This window comes from Lepeophtheirus salmonis, chromosome 5 (genome assembly GCF_016086655.4).
Source record: "Lepeophtheirus salmonis chromosome 5, UVic_Lsal_1.4, whole genome shotgun sequence".
Taxonomy (NCBI): Eukaryota; Metazoa; Arthropoda; class Copepoda; order Siphonostomatoida; family Caligidae; genus Lepeophtheirus; species Lepeophtheirus salmonis.
The window spans coordinates 18,027,747-18,049,513 of record NC_052135.2 but is presented as its reverse complement, the minus strand read 5'-3'; the positions used below and the strand labels follow the sequence as shown (position 1 = coordinate 18,049,513).

At 30.5% G+C, this 21,767-nt stretch overlaps 1 protein-coding gene across 1 annotated transcript; it reads left to right on the top strand.

The window, feature by feature from the left end:
* The first annotated feature begins 13,137 nt into the window (after nucleotides 1-13,137).
* LOC121118532 (uncharacterized) lies at nucleotides 13,138-14,173 on the top strand. Its single transcript, XM_040713113.2, has 2 exons — nucleotides 13,138-13,600; nucleotides 13,660-14,173. The coding sequence occupies exons 1-2, from the start codon at nucleotides 13,489-13,491 to the stop codon at nucleotides 14,091-14,093; spliced, it is 546 nt and encodes a 181-aa protein (XP_040569047.1). The 5' UTR covers nucleotides 13,138-13,488; the 3' UTR covers nucleotides 14,094-14,173.
* Nucleotides 14,174-21,767: the final 7,594 nt, after the last annotated feature.

Here is a 21,767-nt window from a genome sequence, read left to right as displayed (position 1 = left end):
AGAAATGCAGCTCTTAACTGGTCGGGGCAGTACATTCAGTTCGGGTTGTAGCCAAAAAATACACAAGTGATTCTGGAATAATTTTGCCTTCTCACACTGCCAGCACCCCTACCTCAAAGTCTTCCATAAATGGATCTAACCATTAAAAAAATTAAAATTCAGAATCCACCTGTCTGGAGAGGTTAACACTATAGACAAACTAAGACAACTCTTGATTTATGGAGATGAGCTCACAGGAGGAATTTACCTATCAGAGGCCTCTACAAAAAAAATTCAGCAAGAAAATAAAAAAAATGAAACTCGACTGAACCTGCCAATTAAAAATTAACGACCGACCAGGCCCAGTGTTATGGGCCCAAAGATCATGGTGAATAATGGAGCCCGGCCCGAAATTCGGGTTAAGATCGGGCTCACATTTTTTTTTTTTTCGAACCAATTATGGCACCCACTGAATAAACGGCATGTAAACATTTTCCAATATTGTCTATGCACCGGATCGGCCTTGCTAGTAAATAAGGTTATTCGGAAAAAATATGTATGTTTAGCTGTTTTTTAAAGGAGGGACCTGCTTTAAAAAAAAATTGGGGGTTGCCTTGAATAAAAGTACAGCCTCTAGACACTTTTCGAGGCTACCCTAAAAAGCTGACTGAAGTCTATTTTGAGGCTGTTGAAAAACCATTTTAATAAATTGGACACCATCTTATAAAAATTGAGGGGATCGTTTTTACTAATATATTATAGCCTTGTACATTTCTGGACCCTGGGGATTGCCTGTTTTGATTTTAGTAAGCTAGTCCTTGAGGTTCATTTTCATGTATCGAGAAACCAAAAGGGCATTTATATATTAATGACTATTTTACTGGTTAAACTTTTTGTACCAAATAAATATTAAATGAATAAACAAAAATTCAAAAATGAACAATTGAACAGGAAAATGAACAAATGAACGACGAAAGGAAAGTTTTACAAAATAAATGATTAAACGGAAAGAGAGCAAATGTATACACGCTTAATGATAGCTAGAATGTTTAATAAATACTGGGGGTAGATGGCTTGGGGAGGGCACCACGCTTTTTATTTTGACGTCATTGTAGATGAGTGGTTGTGTGTTTGTTCAAAATCTGTTTTTCTTCTCCAACAGTGTGTACTATATATCAAATTGAAAGTTATAGTAATATTGACGCCATAGACTATGAGTAGTTGAGTGTTTTGTTAAAATCTGCCTATCTTGCCCAGCAGTTGGTTCAATACATCAGATTGAAAATTCTAGCCAGCCCGATTACATAATGTTTACTAACCTTGGTCTTCATATTATTTATGAGCCTTAATACAAATGTTCATTTATAGTAGGCATTTGATGAAAATCCTCGTGTAGTTACAATTAGACAAGTGAAAAGGAGAGCATTTTTAAGTGTGCAAGGAAACAATTGTACAATTTTCATTATATTTGTTTAGGATGATTGTTTCACAACAAACCAAAATTAAATTGGAATGGGTATAAATAACCATGTATTAGCAATTGACTTTTATCATTTCTTAATTTATTATTGACTATTCAAACTGTTTAATCATTATTAGTATGTGTTACTGATTACGTTTAATAATATTAATCATTATAGTGTGTCAGATATCTATATGAATCAAAATGTTGGAAATTAAAGTATTCATCATAGTCATGAATTAATAGATATGCGCCGTGTTAATAATTTAACTAATTTATTATTGTAATAACTTTCCAGATTCAAAATTATTTCAAGTGGAACAAAAACTATTTTCATATAGTGGGCTTGAATTAAAATATATTAGAGCCTCTATATCTTATGTGGAGGGATTCAAGGTTCCTAAATCTCAAGCACAATTTAAATAGTTGATTTACTTTAACTAAAAAGAACAATTTTTAATGGAATAAGTGTTCCAACAGCGTTTGGCCTAATGACTTTAATCACAAATATAAGTCTTTTTAACTCTAAAAGGTCCTTAGTGAAATAGTAGACATTATTTTTGTAACAATAAATTTAGTCATAATTCAGTTTTGAATATTAATATTTTAAAGAATATTGCGTAAATTTATTTCTCTTAAATATAATGTTAATTATATTTTTAGTGAATTGAAAATTGGAAACAAAACGGGAACGTCCAGAATAAACTTAGGACAAACCACAACATTATTGAAGCAGAAAAATAAAGATGAATGTATTTTAAATAAATACATTAGGAAAATAATAAAAAATATTTTTAGATGAATGTCTCGTTGACTAAATTAAATCATAAAAATATAAAATTATTATTATAACATACGAACTTTTCAATTTATAAGTTCGCTCCAAAGTAAAAGTTGAAAAAGTTAACCGAAATTTTTTACTAAATTTTGTAATACTAAAATTAGAAACTGTTGCATTGGGGGAAAATAAGAAGAAGTAGAGAAAGTACGAGTAATGGATCGAATCCGCAGATTATCTGCATTCTAGAAATATACGTATATTCATACACAAATGGATGAATGTCTATATTTGCATTAGCACCTACAATATTTGTACGTTTAGATATTTGATGCATCAAAAGTTTGTATTGAAATATGCCTAGAAAACAGTAGGAACCTCCTAGTCCAGTGCATCTCTCAACTTGTTACATTGTGTACTACCTGAGAAAATATTGAGGTCAGCATTATCAACATTTAAAATTTGACATTTTATAACTGAATTTTATGGAGAAAAAAATCCACAACTCAAGCTTCACTAGGATTTTTTTTTTTTTTTTGTGGCATGGTGTTGCCTCTTTTTTCACAAAAATATCCTATGTATTTTTTTCAGCTGTCGATTCTTTCGTCTAACTTGATACGTCATCGCTATGGCCAGTGGCGTCGCTAGGTCCCCCTAAAAATTTCTGAAGCCCCTCAAAATTCTTAGCATATCCTCTTATTTACATTTATAAGCCTATTTTTAGTTTCCAAAATGGTCTAACAGATCAGTCCGAAATTTAGCAAGTAGACGTATAAAATAACCAATTTATTGTCATTGCTAACTTGCCGTGTTTTCTTTCTAAACCAGAATGAAGATTGAAGATACACACTAAGATTAACTTGTTCATCTTCTTCCTAACTCCCTTTTTAATTCGTTTTTAATATACATTCTCCCTTTTTTCTGTTCGTACAATAATTCGATTTTTGGATTCTGTAATTTTTTGGTGCATTTTCGAATCAACTAACCATGCAATAAAAAACTTTGAGACACAGGGAATCTATCTTGTTTTTATCAAAAAAATCAACTTATTAGCAAAAAAAGACAAACTTGCCCTCCACAGCCCAGAAATCTGGTCTGATCAGAATAAAACATAGTATTACTTATTTAACTAAGATTTTTGAACAACTTTCATTTTATGTCTAAAGTCTATATTTGTCTCCGTTTTTGAAATAAATGGGGGTTTTCATTGTTTCAAGTGGGACGTACATCACACACAAACACACACATATAAATTATTTTAATTAAATAGGATTTTTACTCTAAGAGTGATCGGAATTCTAACTGACTCACTTCTTTTTTTTGTAACAGTTAATCGTTTTTTCATTTGTTTGTTTTTCATTTTAACCATACTTTTTTAACTTAATATCACAAATATACGTTATAATACTTTTTAACTTATCAATTTACTAGTAATTTACTGCTACGGCTAAATTGTTAGCCATTAGTTTTGATTACTCATTGTATTAAATATCATATTAGCGACTTTAAGGAAGAAATTTTGGAGATTTCAATGTTAACAGATCTATAATATAGAAATATGAGAGTTATTTTTAAGAGTTTCACGAAGTTTACTTATTATAATAACTGTTCTAGTGTAATTTGAAATATAGAAGATACTCCTTTCTATAGTAGAATCACGTGATATTCTATCATCCAAAACCGTAACTCTAATCAACAGTACCATATGACTCACTCCCGCTTTTTACTCGCACTCGCTCGATGCCCATCCCTACTAATGAATAACCTTCCATTTTGGATTGAAATATCTATGGGGGCGGGCGTGTTTGCTCATTTGAGGGAGTTCATTTTCCGCGAGTGTCATTATATCGACATTCAATGGAGCGAAGATATATTTGGGTGAACTTCATTTTAGCGATATTTTCATATAGTAAACATTACAAGATGAATGTCATCCTTAGTCACCAGAGTAAGGGTTTAAAATAGAAAGGGGAAAGTCCAGCAGGAGTCAATGAGGTTTTTGTCTGATTGGATATCAACTCCGTATGTTTCTGTGAAGAGAAGAATATAAAAAACTCATTTAGTTGGAAGGCGTTCAAACAGTTCGATCAAACTTTATTAACGTAATCCTTTGATTCATGACCCTTTTTTTGTCCAATAATGTCGGTCATCCATCTTGAAAGGTATATCATATGAAAATCCTGGTGAAATTAACCTCTCTGAAGTGAAGTTTGCCTTAATTAATCATCGATAAGATTAACCTAGCTGAAAATAGCCTCGATCAAATGAATAGAAGTCCCATGGGAGTGTTATATCAAGTCATATATAAAATATTTCCTGCCTTTATTTAAAAATAAAAGAAAAAAGAAAAATAAGATGGTCACCCTGACAATTTGAAGAATGTTTCGGAAGAGAAGAAGCTCAACTGTGATGACGATTTATTATATTAGCTGCGAACAGCCGTGAGAGGAAGGAAATATACACAAACCCCACTCCCTATATGTATAGCAAGTACATATCAGGGGCGTCCACAGGATTATATATATATTATTATTATATTGGCAAAAAAATTGAAAAATTATACAATTAAATATTTTGCATAAAAATTTGAAGAATTAAAAAAAAAATCAAATGTTGAATTTTCTACTAAGGATCAAAAAATTCTTATTGGGGGTGGGCCACAGCCCCTCCAACCCTCCCCCTGCTCTTGGATGTAGGCTGAAATTACTCCGATCTCGATCTTCAATTCAGTTACACCAAAAGTAGGTGGTAATTCAAGATTCAAAAAGAGATGCTGACACCACAACGAACGATATATTTGAGAATGCAAAAAAAAAAAGAAAAAATAAACGATGTCACATTTTTCCTTTTCCAGTTCTAAAACTGTTATTTTTCTCTACGTTTTTCCCATCCATACTTATGACAGAAATTAAACTATAAGTCATGGGATACTATAACTACTGGAAAGTAAAATTCTCTCACTTTTCCAGGAATTACAAAAATGAGATATGACTGATTTAATTGTTTTTTGTTACTTATATATATAGATCGATAAAATTATCAGACTAATAAAAATGTCTCACCATCTTTAATTCATCTGTTACTTATCTCTGCCTAAACTCTACTTATCCCTTACCTAAATCATTTCTTTTTATACCCATTCCAATGATCATTACCTCCACTAACGAAATTGAATGGAGGCTAAGTTTATTTGTTAGTCACCAGGATATCATCAAAATTTAGAGATCAATTTTGATCAAACTTGTTATGAAGAATATACATATGCTTAGGTTCACATTAGTAGGTTATTAAATTTTGAGAGGCCAAAGTCAAAGTAGCATAAATCGTATAAAATCCCTAATCAACCATAACTTTGTAACAAATTGAAATACATAACTCAATTTGATTTTATGTGGAGGTTTTGCGCTCTACCGAGGGCCCACTTTGGTTTATATTATTTCCGTTATTTATTTAACATATTTTAATTAAATAATTATTTATAATTTTTAAACAATAGCTTTTATTTATGATATAACTCGCAGTACTACACAGCATGCCCGGAGTTATTAGGGGCGTTGAACAGACCAACTTTGCCTAATAAGCCTCTTCATGGAGTGGGTTGGAGAGGGCATTAGCCCCTCTCTCAAATTAAGGAATTTTTCTCTTTTGCTAAACATTTAATATTTAAATTTTTTTTAATAAATTTAATTTTCTCTGAATAACTATTGATTTTTGATGTTTTTCTCCATAAATTTAGAATTAGATTTTTTTTTTTTAAATTTAATTTTCTGCTAATAACTATTTCTCCAAAAAAATTTGAAATTGTTTTCCAAAAAAATCAATATTTGAAATTTTTATTGTGAACAGTTTTGGATTTTTGAAAATTTTCTCCAAAAAATTTTATAATTTTTTGTAAAAAAATTGATTTATAGTGAACAGCTTGGATTTTGTAACTCTTTTTTCATACAAATTTACTTTTTTGAGAATTAAAATGGATTTTTGAAATTTTTTTACACAAAAAATTAATTTTTATGAATAGTTATAGTTGATTTTTGAAATTTTGTTAATAAAATTTTATTTTTTGATTTGTTTTTGAAAAAAACAAATCAAAACACTTAATCCCCCTCAAAATATAATAATGTATAGGCCCCTGAATATAACTATCCATTACATCCTCAGCACCCTAATACTTAATTACTCAATAGATAGATGTTCTCTCCTGAAATATAAACTAATAATAAGAGCCGGAGAAAATAATAATCATAGAGTGCTATCTGGTGGAGCCTTAGCTATGCGCGTTCAATGCCAGGTACATGGAAAACACCGGTGAGATTTCATTGATATGACTGCATGGTTATTTGTTGGATAAAAAATGATTTTTTTTCATTCCAACATACATTCAGATCAATTCTGCTTCAATAATATAGATGGTAAAAATGGTTATCGGTAATTTTGCTGCAGCATTTTTGCCACTTTTAAAATTGCCTTAAGGAGAATTTGCCACCTGCCATACTCGCCGCCTTTTTATATTATTGTTTCCAACTTTACAGTTGTATACGGATCAGATGATTTCTATAGATTAGAGAAAATAAAAATGAAAAGAATAGCAATATTGATGGGACGATTCCTAAAAAAAATTCCAATGCTGATTCCGATGCAGTTTTAGTAGAAAATCCCAATGCCCATTCTGATTCTTCAGTATTTTAAATAATTGTTCCAAATATAATTTTGCTATCAGTGGTGTCTACGGGATTATATATATAGATATAATCTAATATATACATTTTTTTTTTTTTGGGTGGGAGGGGGCTTGATTCTTGGAATTTAAAAAAAAATCCGAAACTTCATTTTTTTGATTTTTTTTTTCAGAAACACATGACTATTCTAAAAAATAAAATTTCCATGCAGAAATAATTTCAAAAATTCTCTGTTGTTCACAAAAATATTTTTTTTTTAAATTTCAAATCCCCCGCTGTTATCAAAAAATTGAAATTTTTAGAAAAAAATTTGAAAAATTAAATTTCTAATCTAAAATGTTTAAAAAATAAATACAAATTTTATATTTTTTGGGATATAAATTTCAAAATTTCGTAGTTGTTCACAAAATATTAAATTTTTTGGAAAATAATTTGAAATATTAAATTTTTGGAAAATAAAAATCAAATATTGATTTTCTAATATAAGGCAAAGATTCCATTATAAGGGGGGGGGCGAGCTTTTTTTTTTGTTTTTCATAACTTAGAAAAGTAAAAAATAGTTAAATACCGGTAATAAATAAGAAATGGAATCACAAATTGAGCATTATTTTCCCTAGGTCGACTCCAAAAAAAACCCGATTTTCTGATCCCGATTAATCGTCCCACACTAAATATGACTATGATTGAATTATTGAATAGTCGAGCATGTTTTTTTTTAATTTTATTTTCAATGGTATAGATTTAATTGATGCATCATATTTTGGGGTTTCAAATATTATCCCAAAACGGAAGAGTTGCTTAAAATACCAAGTGGTGTTGATATAGAATTAAATATTATAGTATTATATCGTATAAAAAGTTTATACGAGTTGATGAACAGGAATTTCTCCTTAGAAAGGATGTTTTTCACTACGACAAGTTGCGTGATTGGAGGTTGTGCACCTGTAAAGAGTATTATAGCTCATTGACTATGCCTTTAATATTATTATTTATTTCAACATTATTTATAATTAGGGGTGATGATTTTGGTAAGAATAGAAAAGCGTGCGAGGAGAAGAGAAGAAATACGTATGGCATCATTGATTAAATAATATAAATCTTCTTCTATCAATGAAGAACGTTATCATTCCCGCCTTTAATATTCAATATTAATATAATATTAGATGATGATAGTCAATAGAGATCTGAATAAAATGCCTAAAATAACGTCGCCTTCTGTCTGGATTTCTGAAAATGGAGGCCCAGGAATTTGGAAAATACTTACCAGATGAGAAGCACATGGCTTGTCGGATTCATCGATATAAATGTGCCTTTAGCCCTCTGTCTAGAATTACACGCCACTCATTATCCTCATCCCATATCAAGAGCATGGATATTCACCTAAAAAATCAAGTTAATGATGAATACATCAAGTCAAACTTTAACTCTGATTCACAAAGATGTTTATTGCATGTAATATAACCTTATCCATTGCTAATCATCTACGTTCAAAAAATTTATGGAGAAATACACGGGCAAACCTATCCCTTCCCGAGGAACCATCATTAAACTAATGGAGGATGAATAACTGATGGCATTTATAGAAATACATATAAAAATATTTTGATTCATCCACACCAAATGCCAATCAAGTTATCAGTAAAAAGTATAAAATATTTACTAAATGGAACTCTGAATTTTGTACTATCTAACAGTAAGTATTCAATTTTTTTTAAATCTAACCCTAAAATATGATTCTATTTTAGCTAAACATATCAAGAATTATGATACACAACTCATTAAATAGCAAAAACAACTGCTTAAATGGTCACAACAACGGGGGTAGTAGCTTTGGATGGTTTGCAACTAGTTTGTCTGAGACTAGTTTCTTCACTTAAAGACTTGGGTATGATAATTATGTTTCCAATATTACATAGTCAATAAATATTACTTTTTTAATCACTTAGCTATGGTTGATAGGCTCCAAGAAATAGTGTTCATAAAACTCATAAAAGGCAAAAACAACTGCTTAAATGGTCACAACAACGGGGGTGGTTACATTGGGTGTAGCATTATAATTAACAATTGTGTATATCCTTCATGATAATAGTATGTTGCTATATAAGCATAAATAACTCGGAAAATATCTTTTTTGATGCTCTTAATAAGGAGTAATATCGCCGGACATTAATACATAGTTAGCTTTGGCTCTAAATCTTTAAGATGGACTATTTTGTAACATTTTTTTTAATTAGTATATTTATTGTCTAATTTTATAATTTTGACATTTACTTTATTAATAATAATTAGTTAGTTTTCATCGGTTGAGATATATCTATCCTGTGCACAATTGTATATAGCAACTTCCACATGAAGAAGAGGGGGGATTATCTTTTTTGATTAAACTCCACGTCTCGCTTGTGTTTTGCAACCTAAAGTTATGACATATTTAAATGGATTCCGGTGTCAGAACAAGAAAATATTATTTGGATCAATCCATTATTTCAATATTTCGTATATATAATTTATTGTTATTAGTTATATTATTCCAATTGTTTAATTTTGTATATTTAACATAAATTTATGATGGTATATTTTTTATTATGTAGATTCAAAGCCTTCTTTTTTAAACTTTGAACTTCAAATATATTTCGAAGTACTCAACTTTTGTCGTTTCATTAGCTATTATTCTGAGAATAAGGTTCATAATGAATTACAATTTCATGGAGTGTGATTTTTTCAAATCTACTGTAACGGATAAAAAACGTCTTAGTCAATTATAGGTAGTATATCTTCATTAAACATTTTTCTAATAAATACTTTCGTTATACCCTCAAAAATCATAATAAAGCAGACAGATGATAATCACATCAACATTTTAAACAATGATACGATATGTATTTTTCCCACTTCTCCTTGCACGCGTTTTTCTCTACAATATTATCAACTTTATTTATAATATAAAACATAGAAAGGTGGCGAATATGTCATGCGGCAAAAATGAAGGCGGAAAAATTACCTGTGGCGATATATATCCGGCAATATAAAAAATTATTCCTTGCTTGTGTTTAAAGAACCTCTAGATCTGTGGTCCCCAACCTCTTTATAACTGCGGACCGGTCAACGCTTTATAATTCTACAGCAGATAGGTGGAGGGGAGGGGGTTGAAATAATAATCGTGCCTTGGTTCCTAAGTGCTAAGGCAGTTTTGAAGGCTTCATTGTCTTATTTGAGAGTCGGTAAGTCCATACTTTAAGTAGGGCTCCTGCTACTGTCTTCTAAAAACTTTCTTTTTCTTTGAAGTTACAGGCTGTACTTCTCTCCAATCATTGTGCCTTTTCTGTTTCGCAAAGAAACTTTCCAAATACCTACTTTTTCTTACTAATTTTGCTAGCTTGTTTAAATTTTGGCACACAAGTACTAATTAATTATGGTGCGGCCCGGTACTGATAGAACCTCTGACCGGTTTCGGTCCGATGACCATGGGTGGGACCACTGCTCTAGATCACTATTCCCCAAAGGTAATATATTGACACCCTATGGGTTGATCTATAGCTGTTGGAGGTCTATTTTAGAAAAATAAAAGTTAAAGGGGCTACGATATGTTAATAAATGGGCCCCCTACATATTTACGCAAGTCACAAAATTACACAAAACGCAAATTTTGTGTCTATAATTTTAACTTTAAATATTAATAAGGTTTAATAAAAGTATTTACATGCCTATTTGAATTTGTAACTAGCTGCAAGGTTATTAGAAATACAATGTTGGACCATCATGTAATCGGTCTAACTAGAATTTTCAATCTGATGTATCTTACCGACGGATGGGCAAGAAAAACAAATTTTGAATTAACACACAACCACTCATCTACTATGACGTCAATATTGAAAGAGTGGTGGAAGTCAAACATCCATCGTACACGGAATATGGTATAACCTTGTGTTTCTATTAACCTTGATTAGCTGTAGTACCTGGGATTGCTTGAGTAATTAGGTGATAACTAACATACAAACTACTTTAAGATTCCCAAAAGGCTTGAGGGCTACCAGCTCAAAAAATATATATAAACTAATTAAGTTATCAAAAGCATACAATATTTTTAGAACAAGTACAACGGACGACTAAGAAGAAGCCATTGGGCTACTGTAGGAATTGATATTTGTAGCTTTATTCATGGGATTTGATTAAAATAATTGGCGTGCCTCAACGCGTAAGGATACTTTTTATTTGTTATATTAGACATGTCACAAGTAATAAGTAGGTTGACATTTTTGATAGGAAAAAAAGAGTGCGAGGAAGAGGCAGGAGCGAGACATATGGTATTACTCACTTAAGACCCTTATTAATATCAGCTATCTGTTTTATGATTTTAGAGGGACAAAATGAATTTCTGTTATTAAGAGGAGAACCTTCAACATTTAAAATAGCTTTAGTGCTGGGAAAATATTATTATTACATTTGAATTATTATATATTTATTTTATTATGTATTTTATAAAACAATTTACAGATAGGCAATAATACCTATCTCAGAGGGACAAGTTCACGCCACTTTGACCGATTAAATCATGAACAAACATGGAAAAAGAGCACCTAGAACAACCTTTTTCTAATAAAAGTAGTTTCTTCGTTACAAACTACACATCTTAATCTTATCTTTATTTTGGCTTTGTATAGATGGATTTGACTCGTGGTTACCCTTATTGTATCACGCAGCCTTTCCACCAAAAAGAAACCAAAAATAGCACGGAATCATCTGGTAGTTAGCCAAATAAGTACTTCAAATTAATACTTGTCTATGATCATTCAAATGAATTACATATATGTATGTATATATTTCATAATACTCAAATCCTACAAAGAATTTTATTCGATACTGTATTATAATATTGTTTTAAAAGCATAGCTATACATTTATATTTGTATATGATAGCCAAAATTTCTTCTTTACCAAATATATAATTGAAGAGGTGAAAAAAAAAAATTATTGTCAAGAGAGCATATTTGTTCAATGCAGAGTTTTGTTAATCTTTTCAATCGAGTACATCGACTAAGTTTCTATTGATAAGAACTGAATGAATTGATATTACAGGCTGTAGTTTAGTGATCACCGCTGCTAAACACTTCTCAAATTTTATCATTTGTTTACTTATTACTTTTATCAACATTTTAATTTCAATACACAACCTCGCCTAATATAATCTAGAATTTGTAAATGGAATACTGATAAATTTTGACAATACCCTTTAAGTGATAACTTATCAAAAATATATAAACAATAAAAAAGTAATCCTTTGACTTGAAATATCAATTTAGACTTTGTATCTATGAGTTTGAGGGAACATGGATTCATCAGAAAAAAAACATAATGAAAATATCGAAAAAACTTTGTCAAAGCATTTGGAGTGGCAATTGAATAAGAAAAATATGACGGAAAGATTAAAATTTCTCTACCTCAACTCAGTCGATTCCGATGTCACGTTCCATGTTGGATCAAAAGGAACAAGAAGGAATTTGCCTCAAATAGAATAGAATTTCATTGGCTATTTAGTTGAACCAAAGAGGACTCATATATGGAATGCGCACTCTTTTTTTTTTTCTTCTCTCTTCCTTATTCTGACTTACTAAGGGTATTCTAGCTATTAAATAAAATGAAAATCATGTAATAAACGTCCTAAGGAACGAAAAGAATTTCTTATTATTTATCTAAATATAATATATCCTTAGAATAATAATTAATGAATAAAGTTCTTTGAATTCCGTAAGGCATTTATTAATTCAATCCTTTCTTTCATTTCAAAAACCTTTGACTAATGTTAAGATAGAATAGATAACCCTTAATAGGTCAAAAAAACAAGGAATGGAAATCAAGAGTGCGCATTCTATGTATAGAGTCGAAAATTGATGTTGAATATATTTCTGAAAAGGAATTAAATAGAGCCCAACATAAGCCAAAGTGAGACTATTTTAATTGATGCACTATTTTTTAATCGAATCTGTAGATCCCCAAACGATTTATGCACATAAATTTATTCTGTGTATTGCAAGTCCCGTATTTCATACGATGTTCAACTCTGCTTTCATGGAGTCAAATGATCCTGAGATGAAGATTGAAGTTCCAGATGTGGAGCCAGATACTTTTGAGGACCTGTTAGCATTTATCTACCTTGATAGGATTTCCTTCAAAAAAAGAAATGTTTTACCGCTCTTGTATTGTTCTAAAAAGTATATGATAGAATATCTAGTTGATAAGTGTGTTGACTATTTGTGCAGCATCGTAGAAACAAGCAATGCAATTTACTTGATAGCAGAATTCGAGTGTATGATACTCCTAAGCTCTTAGATAAATGCTGGGATGTCATTTCAAAAGATCCAAAGTCTGCCTTTGAATCCGATCACTTTGCAGAGATTGATTTTCCTACACTTAATGAAGTTCTTAGTAAAAAGGATTTAAAGTATTCCGAGATTGACGCGTTCATTGCTGCTCTCAAATGGGCAACTGCTCAATTAGGAGTCGATGATAATGCCGAAGACGACGAAGAATCAAAGGCTCGAGGATCTAAGAAGAGAGAAGTACTTGGAGAAGCCTTTTATAAGATTTGTTTCAATCAAATGAGTATTGAGGACGTATCAGAGCATGTTGTTCCTTCGGGTGTCTTGAGCTCCGACGAAACTGTAGAAATATTTGTGAATATATCCTCATTACAAAAAAATCAAATTAAAGGTGAATCAATGTGCTTCTTTAGAGTGTTGATTAAGATTGAATATTTATTTACTTTGTAGGAAAATACTTACCTTGGATATCTCATGACTATGTTCTATACGACGAAAATGTAACACTTTGTCCTGCCGATTATCGTTATTCCAGTTCAATTAAGATAAACGTTACTGAAGTTGTAATATTAGGCTATATCACAATATTTTCATCCTTTGATGTTGTGATCATAACTATTTCTAAAGATGGGAGAAATATTTTCAACGTTCGTGGTCGAAACAATAGGAGGAATTATTTGCAAAAAATAAGACATCAGAATGTTTACGTTGAATTCCTTCTTAAGCCAGAGAGCGAATATACATTATCCGTGTCAACTAATTGTTTTCGACATTTTATAGCTAATAAAACTCCTTCATCTTCTTCTACATTTAAAATCGAACCAAATTTTCGTCATAATTGTATAACAGCCATACAGTATTTTGTTTTTGAAAATAAAAAGTGATACTCGCAAGTATATAATCATATTTTTAAATAAAAGAAATGTCCTTTATTTTTATATTAATTGAAGACATTACACATGTATACACTTAGGGTATTATTTATTTCACTTTTTTTAAGATATGGAGATTTGAAAGCAGTTTTACGTATAAAAAAACACGTTGATAATGTTTGAATTATTTTTAGGAACATTTAAGTGTAGATAAACGACCCAAAACGTTTGAAAAGTAACAATTATTTTTTTAATTTTAATATAATATTATCTGTATCACTAAACATGACAGCTTTCTAGTTCAAATAAAAAATTTACTTTAGTTAAATTACTATCAACAGTTTTAAATAATTTTGTAGGAGCACTCAGTATTTATCAGTCTAAAAGAACACAATAATAGTGATTATACAAGGGTGTCCCCCTCCCCCCTCAATGTGGATATAATCGTGCGGACACCCCTGTTATACAACAAATGTAGCCGACTCTAACCTACACAACTTTTTTATGAACATTTTTGGAAATAAATAGCCAAATTTAATATAATAAACCAAAGATTTATTTTACAAATAATGAACTCAGACGTCATTTAAGGCCAAAGGGGAAACAACTAAGGTTGTAAATCGTAACTGTATAATCTATCAAAAATATTTTAATTTTTTTCCCGAAAAATCTGTAACAATTAGAACAAACAATATTGATAAATGGGAGTGTACGGGTACATTTTTAGTAGTACTAATAGTACCGCAGGCTCTGTACCTAAATGTTTTTCATTGCCTTCATTGTACTGGGCAATCTTGATACTTAGATAATAATAATAAAAAAAAGTAGTATTCAAAAACAATCATATTTTAGTTTAAATCATGGGTTTTATCGATAATTTTTGTACAAAAACTGCTCAAAAAAAAAAAAAAATGGAATTTGGGAAAAACCTTAAAGCCGACGAGGGTATAGGATATACTTAGATCCATAAAAATGATTTTTGAGCTCCTTACATCTAAAAAAATGAGATAAAATACGGAAACATATCAAAATTCAAAAAAGTATATTTTTGATTAGGCTTAATATTACATAATACTCATTTAAAAAGTAATTTCGTTATTTAGTAAAGTAATATTGTGTTAAAAGTAAAAACTAGAAAATTAAGGTTATTACAGATATATATTACTCACTTACACCTTTTTAACTCTGAGCAAAAAAGAAAACAAATGTTTTATAATTTTTTTTTAATTTGTAAGTAATTTTTTGACTTTATTATGCAGTCAATTTTGTAAGTTAAACTCATGAATTAATTATTCATAGCATACAAATATAAATAATTATGGATTTAAAACTATGTATGAATATGTCCATTTCTATTTTAAGTACTAAAAAAAGTTTATATTATTTTTTTGTAATCCGAGAAAAGTAACATAGTAGTTTTATTCAAAAAATATATAATATAAATTGCTGAATAAATAAAAAATCCATAATTATGTATCAGTATTTGTATGCTGTCAATAATTACTTTAACATAGAAACCCGAACAAAGTTCAAAAAATTACTAACAAATTAAAAAAAAAAAAATTTTTTTTTCTTTTTATGGGCCATAATTGTAATAAGATTTTTTTCTTTTATTTAATTTGGACTCGTTCTGAAGTACTTTTGGTACACAGGAATTGTCACGGGATGGAGTGTAACAGTTTTTGATGGCATAGAAAAAATATCTAAGTAGGTAATTACCAACACCGAAACACATCTCGTGATTCATAATAATTTTGGATTTCGTCAACTTTACAAAATAGAAAATACTCTAATGTACACGTATAATCATTTATTTTGCAGCACTTTGCATGTTCTAATCTTCAACCCTCCACAATTCTCCCTCTCAATGTAAATTGGCTTTTCTATTAAGAACGTCTTGTTTGTTGGAGTGAAATGCTGTTATAAATTAAATTTTGGATGCACAAAAATTACTAACATGGTATTATCTCACCCCCAATTAAAAACTGTTTTAAATCACAGAACCTCTTCACTTTGAAAGGAAGAATTGATTAGGTCTGAAGAAGATAATATGCAAATTTCTAAGAAACTAATTATCTGTAGATGCAAGATAGATTGGGTAACCCCCCAACCCCCCTTAAGTGACTATCAATTAATATTTATTTAATGTAAAGTGGTTAGAGTAGTTTTATTAATTTATAAGAAGTGGGAGATTGTTACAAAACTCCATTTAGATCCATAAAGTTGTTGATTAAAGTTACTTCAACTACAAACTATGTCACATCAAAAGTTAAAAATATCTTTGAGAAAAAGTTATTATGCCTATGAACTTTAACTATAGTTTAGTACCTTCATTTGATATAAGAAATTTATATTGTCTCCAATATGGGATTTTAAATAAATACAATCTATCAATTTCTGATTATTGGCCGTGATGATCAATTTAATTTAAGTGCAATTACGGTGCCTTAAATGGGTAAATAAAATTAATTTGTTGAAAGAAACTGACTATAATTCGTATAAAAGTACAAATACAATCCACGCTTCATTGTGAAAAGAAATCATTTTATTTTGCCACATATACAACTTACTTTTACCTACAACATATCATGCCTTTTTCTTCTGTATAAATATATACATACATAAAAACTTTTCCAAAGCTTAATTTCAATAACATTATAAATATTAAGAAACATAACAAAATAAATACATAAAAGTAATAATTCATAATGATGAAGGTCATAAATTTCTCCATTTTTCATATTTACAAGAGTTTCTTCTTAAAAGGTGTTGCGTTGCGCCTTGACGATGATTTTTGTCGTCAACAAAATGAAGATTTTAAATACTGAGATCTCAAATGTGAATGACGTCCCTGGATATCGGCTTTGGGTCTGGCAAAAAGATTAAGTAACTTATTCCGTCTCAGACTGATCACTGAAGTGGGGAGTGCCAAGACTTCATTGGGAAGTAAATGTGCCCCACCAGCATTACGGATCTGAATCCGATGTACTATTTTACCCGGGGCTAAGTTGAATCTTAAACAAATCGAACATCTCATGCCATCAAGGTCACTTTATAAAGAGTCCTTCCATAAAGAATACAATGGCAATCACGCCTCCTCCTTTTTCCGGGCCAAAATTCAGGCTGTAATTGATGTTGAAGACGGATACATCATATGAGCTGTCTCTCAACATTCATGTGTAAAATTCAAGCTAATTTTCAATTAAATCCGTCAAAAATGTGATCTCAGTGACAATTTAAATAATTTTGAAAAATGCAGCAATTTTATCTTAACACTCTGTTTTTAAAGGAAGCATATTATAAAATTATTGCTAATTTTTGACCTTTTTAATATTTGATTCACTGAATTCAAAATTAGCAAATTATATTGAAAAATAGTTATGTGAAAATAAATAATATTTTCAACTTTTAATATTTCTAATGAATGATACATTATGAAAAACCTCCCAGTTAAACCAATGGCTCTAGGACAATTTGTCCAAAAATACTGTACCGGATGTCACGTAGAAACCTAAAAACTTGAAACTTATGATTCTAAAAAGCTATATGTATTTCAGTCAACTTTTTCATAAATGTATTAAAACTTTATTATCATCAACATTGGACATACCTATGCAATTGTGAAAGAAATACTTAGAGGCGACAGCATGCACGAAAGATTCAGCTGACAAAAGGGGTATGTTCAAAGGAATGACGGCACATTTTTTTGAAAATAATTATTTATATAATAAACTAACGTTAGTTTTGCATTAGTTAGCATTGCCCGGAGTTATTTGGGCGTCAACAAACAGACAAGCAATGCTTTAATTATATAAAAGATAACTTGTCCACAAATCCTCCGTGTTAGTCTTCGTTTTTCATGAGCACACTCACACGTAGCTACTCAGTACTTAAATGTCCCCTCCTCAAGAATGAATTAATAATAATAATAACAGCTTAAAATTTTCCTTAAAATATGGCCTGATGACCTAGGGAGTATTTTAGCATGGAGTTATAATTCTAAGTCCTTGTTGGACTTAGAATATAATTAAGGTTCGTCATCGGAGTTATTCTTGTCCTTGTTTATTTCCTTCTCACCTTCGTCACAGCTGATTGTAGCTAATGAAACGTCATGACAGTTAAACTGTTTGCTTCCAAAACATTCTTCAAATTGTCAAAGTTACCATCTTGATTCTCTGTTTCCTTTTAACATGCCATAAATGTTAACAATGTTCATCACTAGCTTCTTTTTCATAACGAATTTGATCAAAAATTGTTTGGAAGATCTTTGTGTTTGAGATTGTTGCTCGTAATCAACTTCACTCATGGGTGTATCATTGGAAATCATTTGATCTATGCAACCCAGTTCTTCCTAAGATACCGTTTGGTTGTATTTTATTTCTTTTTGAATATGAAGCACACGCTGGACTGTCTTGTTATTTCTTAAACAAAGATACGCTCCTAAATGACTTTACATCGTACACACAAAGATACATCTAATTTTTTAGTCGCTAGATGGCGCTTAAGTCGAATCAATGTTATATTTTAAAGACTTTTTCATAACAAACACTAAGATTTTTGGAAAAAGAACAGATGCTTCACTCAATTCAGTCAAATTATTTCAACTCAATACTCAAATTATATCTCATAGTCACATAATGAAATGCTGAAATTAACTTAATTTATAATATTTTTACATCAGAGGATCTTCTAAATTGTACATAGGATATGAAGCTGAAAATTTCCTCTCTAATATGCCCCACTACTTGTCGGAGGATCGAAATAAGAACCTCAGGGATCGATTTTCTCAATTTTAACTTAAAAATAGGCTTCCCGACAATGTAAAAGTATTCAAAAACCATATCAATGTTTAGCGTAGGAAAGATTTGTGCTTTCGTGAAAAAGTCCATATTACCCTTATTCAACTCTTTGTATATACCTTCAGACGATATAATAAAAATATATATTCAATGCTCAAATACAACCCTTATTAAATGGCTAGAAACAAAAAACAAAGTAATATTTTGGGAAGAACTAGACAAGGTTGCGTCTAATCTAAATCCTTTCGCTGAGCTTAATATCTTTCCAAATCCGTCTATAAAAAATCATTTGAGAAAGAACAAAAAAAATTTAGTCCTTGGCCAAGTCTCAAGACTAATACATACAGGGTAGGGTAGCAAAACGTGGACTGTTAATTACTGTTTATTTTCTCATTACTATGAAAAGGTTTAGTAATTATTTTTTTAATATTCTGTTTCCACTGTCATTTTGACATAAACAAACTATACTAATCATTTTGTCATTTCATCATCATGAGCAAGGAAAAAGGCAACACATTTAAGATCTCCTACCTAGATGCTGCAGTGGATGTTATGAAGATTGCGAACATTATTAAGTTTCTAGGAGCCTTGTTTTGAAATTGCCCAAGGCGGAAAAAAATGGAGAAGACCTCTCTAGAAATGTCAGGAAGTGTAGGGAATGATTTAAAAATAGTTTGCTTAGATACACCATCTCCCCATGGTTGAAGACCAGCCACCCGGAGTGTAGCTACAAGTGGAATCTAGACGCACTCCATCGCACACGTCTGCCAAGTTCCAAAAGTTCTGAGCAGAAAACATGGCTCGATTCTGGTACAAAGATATATGGCCCCTTCCTCACCAAATTTGGACCCGCTGGACTTTTTTATATAGAGCACTTTGGAGAGGGGACCCAACAGGAGCTCAAACCCAAACGTGAACTTACTGAAGTCCTCCATAGTGGCTGCATGGGACAGCTTGTCAGATGAGTTTGTCATCAACTCCTGCAGGATCTCCAGGCGACATGTAAAGCCTATGATTGATATTTAAGGTGACAGTATTGAGTGGAAAAAGTTTTGTTAAAACCTTGTCTAAATATTTGGTTAATATTTTTTTTTTTTGTATTTTATTGAAAGTATTAAATTATTGAATTATTTCTAAATCCATCTCACTATCAAATTCCTCACATCTCTTTTTTCAGATCATCAAGCACGTTATTATATAATATTTTAGATAATAAATATATGATCTAAAGATCTGGGTCAAAATGAGGGAAAATATGAAAAATAAGAAAGGCAGAAAATAACATTAATGGATTTTTTTCCTCTTTTCATCTTGTTCACACTCCAATGAACAACATCAAATATTAAATACTGAAAATAAATAAAAAAGACTTTAATATGATATATTGCAAAATTAAATCCTTTTAGAAGCCAAGAAAGGCTTCATATTAAACACCTGATAACAACATCTTAAAAAGATTAAAATATAAAAAGATATTATAATAAAAGTCACATCACAGAGGCAAAGTTTCTAAAGTGACAAAAACATTTTTTGTTTTTAAAGAGGAGCCCACTAAACGCTTCCTAGATGACATTTCTGTAACTTACCTTCGAAAAATCAAAGAAAAAAGACATGTTTTTATATGGTATGTTTAAGAAGGGGATTTTTGTATAGAAAAAACACAGTTTAGAGATTAAAAAACATGAAAAACGGACAGTTTATATTTCTTGTTAGTTCTTTCTGAAATAGATTGTTATTGTGTACACAAAGAATTCCCGCTTGTTTTGTATTTTTTTTAAATGTATCTATTATAATATAATATCAGAGTAGGCATATGTCTTTCCGCTAATAAAAACGCATAGCCAGTGTATTTATTTCACAAACAGAGACAGATACATCCCTAAGACATAGGTATAAGTTGTTCAGAATTCTGGGTTACTTACCTAGAGCTATGTTTCATTCTTAGCAGACCAGATTCCTGGGCTCTGGAGGGCAATTATGTTTTATCGCTTCCAATAAGTTAATTTTTTTCATAAAACAAGATTGATTCCCCGTGTCTCAAAGTTTTTTTAGGGGGATGGGTAGTAGAATCGACAATAGACCAAAAAATGAAGAATCGAAAAAGAAAGAACGTAGATATATGAAATACGAATTTAAAAAGAGAATTAGGAAGGGGATTAGCGAGTTCGTCTTAGTATGTATTAATAAAATATATAATAGGGGCACATCTTAATATATTAAATTGTATTTAAAAATAGTTATTATGTGTTCCTTGCAGTTATGCTATTTTAAATGTAGAAGGTTCTCATATTTTTAACAGTAATTCATTTTCTCCTTCAAAATCTTATAAAATGCAGCTGATGTTCAGAAGAGTTTAAGTTAAGTCATACTATAAATCCCGCCCTGCTTTCACCTCGCGCTCTTCAAAAATTCAACCCTAGGTATGGTATGGTTCTTATAGATAACGGTACACCTAACCAAAAAAATACGACTTATTGTGTTGATGTTTATTTTTCTTTTCTCCTTAACCAGTATTTTGAACGTTGATTGGTTCCATTAGAATTAGCTCTAATTTAGCTATGAACAATTACAAACAATATTTATATAATAATTGGAAAGAGTTGGCTACTTATTAAAAGACTTTGGGACTGTTTTTGGTTTCTTTTGGGAGAGAAGTTTGCGGAATATAATATAAGTATTATCTATTATTAATATGGATTCAGTATATTCGATCCTTAATATGATTTAATGCAAGTTCAACAAATCAACGCTTGGAACATTGATGAAATTCAAGGATTGTACCTAGCAATCCACATTGTTTCTTCTAACATTCCTTCCAAAAAAGAAACAAAACAAAACAACAAAAAAAAAGTCGGGAAAGCAGTAATTAGTAGGGATGTACCAAATT

Bases quoted from the DNA above. Each gene is read 5' to 3' on its own strand.
- LOC121118532 (XM_040713113.2), top strand. From the start codon at position 13,489: ATGAGTATTGAGGACGTATCAGAGCATGTTGTTCCTTCGGGTGTCTTG. The intron at 13,601-13,659 runs GTGAATCAATGT...TTTACTTTGTAG, and splicing joins ACAAAAAAATCAAATTAAAG to GAAAATACTTACCTTGGATA.